This window comes from Plectrocnemia conspersa, unplaced genomic scaffold (assembly GCF_051122295.1).
Source record: "Plectrocnemia conspersa isolate PC_06_02 unplaced genomic scaffold, ASM5112229v1 ptg000006l, whole genome shotgun sequence".
NCBI lineage: Eukaryota > Metazoa > Arthropoda > Insecta > Trichoptera > Polycentropodidae > Plectrocnemia > Plectrocnemia conspersa.
This window is the reverse complement of record NW_028277170.1, coordinates 22,557,384-22,565,918: the sequence shown is the minus strand read 5'-3', so window position 1 is coordinate 22,565,918 and position 8,535 is coordinate 22,557,384. Positions and strand designations below refer to the sequence as shown.

The 8,535-nt window shown below is 41.9% G+C and overlaps 1 protein-coding gene across 1 annotated transcript; it reads right to left on the bottom strand.

Moving 5' to 3' along the window:
• Positions 1–913: 913 nt before the first annotated feature.
• LOC148234534 (uncharacterized) lies at positions 914–8,273 on the bottom strand. Its single transcript, XM_088188200.1, has one exon. It carries the CDS (start codon positions 8,006–8,008, stop codon positions 4,904–4,906), a length of 3,105 nt encoding a protein of 1,034 aa, XP_088044326.1. The 5' UTR covers positions 8,009–8,273; the 3' UTR covers positions 914–4,903.
• Positions 8,274–8,535: the final 262 nt, after the last annotated feature.

The window sequence follows — 8,535 nt, the reverse complement described above, 5'->3', positions numbered from 1 at the left end:
TTATATGAGATTTTATTATTTAAAAATATTCAATGAATATATATTTTTTTATGGGATAACAAATTGTTTTTATTATTTAAAAGCAATATTTAAAAAATCGTACCTCAAAAATAATTTATATTTGATTTTATAGAATATTTATTATTAAAAAAAAATTCAATGAAAAATTTAGTATTTAAGAGCAATATTTAAAAAAACATTACGTTTGAAAAGTATCGGTTATTTATTTGAATACTCAAAAATTTTATTTCATAATATATTTTTAATAAAAAAAATCAATGATAATATTCTGAAAGGTTTGTATTTTTTATGCTTTATCTGAATTTTACTTATATTTAAAAGCAATATTATAAAAAAACGTTACTTTTGAAACGAATTAGTTCTTAATTTAGATGCGTATTATTTTTTCTGCATTATAATACATTTCTATTGTAATAAATTGCAAAACTTCTTATCTTCAAAATAAGTGTTTCTATGAAAGCTTTTAAGAGTTTATCTATCATTTTTCTATCGAAGTGTCGTTTAAAAAAAATATGCAAAATTCCAAGAATTACAATAATAACAGAACAGCACTTACCAACGAATGATATGATTTTTTTTAGAACTTCAAAGCAATTATAGACTTTCTCTTTTTAAAAATATATTGTTAGGAATGTATTGAGTTTAAAGTATGTATTATATTAATTTAAAAAATATATAAAATGATTGACTCGAAAATAATTAATTTTTAAAATCTTCATTTATTCTTTCACATAGTTAAATTTTATTACATTGCTAAAAATCGCATTGGCAATATTACAACATACATAATGATACACAGTGTACGATAAATGTTGAAGAAAAAAATCGTATTTTTCACATTTATAACATGTGCATATGTATAATATATGTAATTCAAAAAAATGAAACCATGTTTGTAATGGATATGTATTTATTGAATAATATAATATTAGAAACATTAATCTACATCCAAAAATTATATTATTCTGTAGATTTAACTAGCTTAACATGCACGACGTAAATGGGAGTACATTAAATCTCAATGTGTCATGTCACTTTGCAAACACGGTGTTGTTTTTGAAGAGCGACGAACGAAAGATGCGCATCTAGGATCAAGAAAGTGTATTAATTAAATATGTTTTTCATCTAACTATGGATCTAAAGATGCGCTAAATTCATTCGCTGGCTCGATACATACATAATATGGAAAAATATACAAATATTGCTCGCATACATGAAATAATCGCAATGCAAATAGGTACATACATGTAATAAAAAAAAATATGGCAGCAAATATTTTCGCATACATATTATATATAAATTCGTTTTTATAAGTATTACTCCCAAATTTCGGCACATAAACACAAATTTCGTCTTTTCACAAACAGCACTTTCACACAAATCCCACGAATAGAAAATCACTGCATTTTCACAACAAAAATTTCTCGCTGCTGTTTGACGAACAAAAATGCGTAAGATTTTTAATGGAACAAAAAAAATAAAAATACGTAAGTCTTATCCCTATTCTAAATTATATAACTTAATTAGGTTTTTTATTTATGTACTTATATATACGACAGGTAATTTTAAATGTTTTCCCCCAAATCTTTAATGAGCTGTTCATAATGTTTTTTTTTTGTTATTATTAATAGTTATTATATATATTTTTCACAATTAACTAATACTGGGTATATAGTGTAGTTACATCGACGCACTATATATTTTAAATGTTTCAAAGTGTTTCAGATTCTTAACGACTAAATGGTCTTCAGACAAAATAATTTTGGAACGCTTATCTCTAATCGAATCGTAGTGTATGTGTGATATAACAGAATGATCATTATTATACAATTATCACAAAAGTATTGTTTCAAATAAAAAACATTTTGCAAGAAATAAAAAAATCTTTCATTTTCATATTTTATAATTGCGATATGTCATCGTGTTTTTAATGATATCGTTCTTTTCACTTTTTTTAAATAATATAAGTTTACTTAACATTTACAATGTACATCGATTTTTCCAATAAAAAATCTTTTAAGTTACAAAGTCGTTTTTAATAATTCAACGCCTGATCAATTGCTTATTTTTTCATTAATAATTTGCTTTAGAAATTTTTATAACTATATACTTCGTGAGCGGAACAGTTAACATTTCAAGCTATGAATTATCACATTGTTTTTTTAAACATACTTAAAGATAAAATTACACAACATAAAAAAAAATATTATAAACATCGGAATGATATCTTAAAAAATAACTTTTCTCTTAAACACAACCATCGGGTCAATTATTTTTGCTACACATACATAAAAAAAAATCAACAACAATATTTAACGTAACTACAAATGCTTGTTTTAAATATTGATTTTTTTTTTAATAAATGGACAAATTCGTGGCAAGATATGTTTCATTAAATCGTCATTACATAGTTTGGTAACTTTGTATAAAATTTTAGGTTTCATAATAATTATGTACAACGTTGGAAGAGTGCCTCACCGAACAAATCGAGAAAAAAAGAACAATGGTCCCGAGCGATGCGGGTTAAGATGATTTAGCATCACTGATTCTTTAATTCTCTTACAAAATTTTTCTCTCCTAAAAATCTTGCCATAAGCTATGTCATCGTAGAAAGAGAACACTAACGACCAGAATCATAAATAATTCCAGATGGCACTGTTTCATACAAAAACATGTAAAACTTAAAATTAATATAAAATATTACTTACATTTTTTATTTAATATATATAATATATAGAAACAATTATTTTTTTAAAATATTTTAAATCTATATTTTAATTAATTACGATATCGTATTTACAATTACCTATATGTATTACATATATATATATAAATGTTTTGTGTATATATATAATTTATTTATTTATATACCATCTTTTTTTTTTAATAAACTGTTATATCTCTGATGTGAAAGATCGTTACACTCCAACTTTGAGGTAGATTAGTCTGAACGTGAAATTGTCGGGATAAAAGTTATATCTTAACAAAAAACATATAGACGCGAAGTGCTCGATTTTCTTCATTTAAAATATGTTTAACAAGTGTATATTCCAGATTACAATTATAAATTTCTCTATAAAGTGCTAAATAAATATATTTATTTTACCAAAAAAAAGATAGTTTTAAATATACACAATAACAAATCTAATTTTTTAAAATACACATTTTAAAAGAAAAAATGCGACTTGTACGCGTTTAGTATTTTTATTGGTGTAATATAGATCGACTATAATAGTTTTTTTGTCAACAAAAAAACGATCGTCGAGAAATTTACTGTGCGTCGTACAAATATTCGCATAGAGGTAGACATTTGCTTTGACAGAATATAATGAAATATATTTTTTAACAATATACACTTAGAGACGAACAAAAATATACAAGAGAAGAAACTCGATCGATAGTTATTGATTTTTTTAGTTAAAAAGAATCGTCAATATAACAAATTCGTACTAGCAAATAATAACAATTAAGTATAAGAATTAAAATTATTAGAAAAATATAGACGGATTAATTTCGTTTATATGTAAAGTGAAAAACAACTAATTTAATATGTAATATTCATTAAGTACTTGACGATTTTTCAAAAAAAAAAAAAAAATTTGTACTATATTATCGAATAATTTTTTTCAGGGGGGGTTGGGGGCGAATTCAAACTATTCCCTCATCCTTTCGTTTAAATTAGGTGAGACTAAAATTTAATTTTGTACATTACAGTTTCGTCACCATGAGACTTATATATTACCTAAGATCTAAAAAAAACTTTTTACCACTTTATAAATTGTTTTGATTCGTTTTTTTTATCATGCACACCGAAAGTTTTACATCGTCAAAATAGTGTTTTTGTTAAATTTAAACGCTAAATTATATCATTAACCTAATATCATATTTTTATACGCAAATTGTCACAATTGTATACAATCCAATTTACGAATAATTTGGCAAAACGCGAGATTTTTTTTAATGAAAATTTTAAGAGCTTTGAAAGTTTTCATTATATCGCGGATCGAGTTCTTTTCGATAACTTTTCCGATATGTACATTTTCTATTTTCAGGATATGTTCAACAATATGTCGTTATCGTTTTGATTATGTATCTTTTTTGTTTGTTTTTTTGTAAACGTCCTACGAAAAAGATATGTATGTATAAAAAATATAATAATCGATTAGGATTTAGACTCGCGGCTCTTATCGAATAAAGTAATATTATTACACTTAACAACGAAAAACGGTAATATTTCTCACAAGTCGTCAACTTTCAATATAACATAGAACATAACAATAACTTTAGTAAATTCTAAGACAAATGATAACTATTGGAAGCATAAATGGAAGAAACAAAGAAGTCTCACATTAGTATACAATAATATAAAACTAAGATACGAGAGAAACAACGCACGTAGGTAATAATGGTAGGACATCAGCACAGTCGCATCGGTGAACGAACGGAAAAGTGTGTTAAAACGAAACAGCATCAAATCTGATCAAAACGAGCGATTATGCGGCAGGTAAAAAATATGAGACAATAACCCTTCGTCCCGAAGTCACCTTGACACGGCTCGAGAGGAGCGAAGTGGAACGACCGAAAGCTTACGGTGCCTCATCGTCGACGAATCGAAACTACGCTAAACCCTGATAAAAACAACAAAACTATCACTAATAATTGGTAATGACGATATGCGTATTGCATAAACCGATTGCTTTGCAAATAGACATCTACGTATTGCCCGTGATATGTAGGGGGATGACTTTTCGGTCGGCGCGGCCGCAAGATATGTACTTTTAGAGTGGAATGATCGGCGTTGTAATTTTTTTTAGAGCAGCAGGCGAACGACTGCTTTCAGCGCTCCGAGCAGAGGTCGGAACGGAGCGCCGAGGGGCGAATACTATGCGGACTTTGGCGTTTTCTTGCGGTGGGTCTCGCAGTGCTTGATCATGTGATCCTTTCGGATGAAACCTTTGCCGCAGTGGAAGCACGAGAATGGCTTTTCGCCGGAGTGGAGACACATGTGACGGCGCAGGTCCGTCTTGTGATTGAACTGCTTGGGGCAGAGATCGCACTTGAACGGCTTGTCTCCGGCGTGCTTCGAGTAGTGCTCTTCGTAGGACTCGCCGTCCGGGAAGCGCTTTCCGCATCGGGTGCACTTGAAAGGCTTCAAGCCGGAGTGGAAGGACTTGTTGTGCTGGGTGAGATAGCACGCGCGATTGAACAGCTTATCGCACTCGAAACACTTGTGGACGGTGGCTTTGGCGTTCGCCTGCTTGTTCGAAGAGGACAGCGGCAGCCCAGTCACCGTCGAGGAGATGGACGGCGAGCCGTTGTTCTCGTATTCGGTCGCGACTATCGGACTCGACGGCGAATTCGCCGCCGACTCGTAGTTCTCCTTGTTCGCCGTGTCCGGGTCTTCCTGCTTTATCGTCAGAGCTTCGCGAACGATGCTCAGAGTCTCTTCGTCGCATTTTAGCGACTCGAAATCCCGCTTCACCGACTGAAGGTCGGCGAGCTGATACTCCTGGGTCGCGTCGGAGGACTTGACCGTGCCCGTGCTGTTTTCGTCTTGCGACATCTGCTGCACGTACGAATAAGGAGACTCGACCATTATGTAACTGTGAATGTGCGGCACGTCGCCGGGGGTGGAGCCCCCCACGTTATGCATTGGTGAGAAGTTCGTTACGATGCCGTAACGCTGAGATTGGAACTGCGCGAAACTAGGCAGGGGCCCGGACGCTTCGAGCCCGTACTGCTCCGCAGATACCTCACCAATAGTACTGGTTATGCTGGAAGCCGTATCCATAACGTGGGGGGATATCCCGTTTGGGTGGTTCGGGGCAATGTTTTGTTGAAAATTCTGTTGCAAATATATCGACGGCGGCGGCTCCTGAACCGCGAGCCCCGGATGCTCCGCGGCGGCCGTGTTGTAAGGGTTGGCCGGCAAATGGCCGAACGGAGGGAGGTTGTGGGCCGCAAGCGGCGACATAGAATTGTTGATCGAGACCGATAGCAGGCCCCTCGAATGGTGATTTAAATGCACGGAGGGACCTGCCAACCCGTTTGGGGAATTGCCCACGGAGTTGCTGAGGGGGTTGGACTGATCGCCGGGCGGGACGCCCTGAGGATGATGGCCCGAGTCCAGCGGATTACCCAAACCGGGGGGCTGATTGCCCATCGCGAGAGGATGCGTGCCTAGCTGATGGGGGAGGGGATGGTTCGCTAACGGGTTATTACCTAGCGGCTGATTACTCTGCGCACCGTTCGGATGGTGCATGTAGGCACCCTTGATGGACTGCGACATGCCGGAGTGCGGCGGCCTCTCGAAGCCGGGCGCCGTGAACTGCGACGCCCCCTGCGCCTCTTCGGGACTGCGGACGTCGTCGGACGGCAGCGGGCTCTGCGCGTTCGGGTCTCCGGCGCTCTGCTGCTGGCCTCGGCCCCCGTGGACCGGGTCTCTGGACGGGTGGTGGTGCGTGCTGATGGGCAGCGTGGCCGGATCGGGCTGCCCCGAAGACCTCACAGCGTTCTTGTGCAGCGTCGTGTTGTAGTGGCGCTTCAGGTGGCCCGAGCTCGTGAACCATTTGTTGCACGCGGTGCAGTTGTACGTCTTGGGGCGACGCGCCTCGTTCGACTTCCAGTTGGCGCCGCGACCGCCGATCGGAGGAACCGCTCCGGCCGACGAAGAGTTCGACGACTGCGAGCTCGAAATCTGCGAGCCGGCCGCCGACTCGAACGGGCGGTACGCGGAGCCCTGCTGGTGGTCCTGGCGCGAAGACGTCGGACCGGACTGGAGGATGTCCGGCCGAGCGGTCGCGGGCCCTCCCTGGTGCATATCTTGACGCGAAGACGAAGGGCCCGCTTGATAATCGCCCATCGCCATCTGATGCGGTTGATACAGCTTCTGCTCTTGATGCGCGACGAAAGCCTTCTCGTGCTGGCCGGCGGCGAACATCTTCTGCTCGTGGTACAGTTTTTGCTCGTGCGCGTACATTTTCTGCTCGTGCGCGAACATCTTCTGCTCCGGGTACATTTTATGCTCCTGCGAGTCGCCGTTCATGTGCGCGTGGCCGTAGCGGTCCGGCCACGACAGCATCGCCGACACCGAATGGGGGTTGGGGCCGTTGTGATGCTGCGGCGCGCCGTGCTCGAAGATACCGTTTTCTTCGCCGCCCGGATGCACTACCTTCTGCGAGTCGAGATCTAGAATATCGGCGGACTCCTCTTGCTCTTCTTTCGGCTCCGGGTCCGGCTCGGTGCGGAAGTTGGCGTAGTGCTTGGCCGGATAGGGCTGCTGCTGTTGCTGCTGACGATAATGGCCCTGAGGGGTGGGCGGGTGCGACGCGGAGCAGTGCTCGTTGAGCTGGGCGGCCGAATCGCACACGAAGCCGCACTTGTCGCACTGCTTGGGCGACGGCGACGGAGTGGGCTGGCCCGGCGGCTGGCCGTAGACCGGGCTGGACGAAGACACGTGCGACGACCGCTCCGGAAGGCCGCCGTAGGGGTGGAAGCGCGGCGCGCGATGCGGCGCGTACTCGGGCGCGTAGTGGTGGTTCTGGTCCCAGGAGCCGGCCGGCTGCTGCGGCTGCTCCTGCTGCGCGAACGGGGGCGGACCGTACGGTGGAAACTGGCCCGGAGAGAAGCCGGTCTGCTCCGGCGTCTGGTACGGCGAAGGCGCGCTGTGGTAGCTCTGCGGGGTGGCCGGATGTCCGAACGGAGCGGACGTCTCGGGCGTCGAGCGCTGCTGAAATTCGGGGCTCGGCTTCGTCATCATGGCGTCGTCGGCGGCGGAGGTGTTTTCGCGCTTCACTTTAGTGTTGTTGTTGTTCTCTAGGTCATTCTGGGCGCTCTGGGCCTGCGTGGCCCACTTGCTGAGCAAGTTCTCCTTATGGTACTGGAAGTGCACTTCGAGGGATTTGCCCGACTCGAAAAAGAGGCCGCAGTCCTTGCAGTGGTGCTGGCTGGTAGGGTACGAGGCGGCGGCGAGGGCGTTGTTGGCCATTCGCGAGCCGGCTCGAGACGCACGCGACCGCCGACGAAAACGAAATAATAAAAAATAAAAACGGTCCTCTGCGGCCGGTTATCACATGGCGGCGCGACGGTCAAAGACGCGAGCGTTCACAGTTCGAGCGACGCGGCGCGAATGCACGGCGTGCGCGCGAGTGCAGCATTTCCGAGCGACATGTAGTAAACAGAGCGCGCGGTTACAGTGGAGGGGGCCGGCGTCCGCACGCCGCGCCGGCCGAGTGTCGACTGGTGGCCGGCGCCGGGGCCAGATTTCCTCTGCCGAATTATCAACAGACAAGGAAGGAGACTCTCTCGCTCGCTCCGGCCCGGGGGATGGGGTTGCCCGACGCCGGACCGCGGATCCAACTCCAAGACTGCGAGACAGAGACGACGCTACCCCTTATCCTTTTCTTCCCCCGGCCGGAATTTTTTTTACAATTCAAGCGGCCGGCCGGCATGTCCGGCGAGCGTCTCCCCCTCCCCCCTCCGACCCTCCGCCCTGCGCCCCCGCCGCCTGGACCC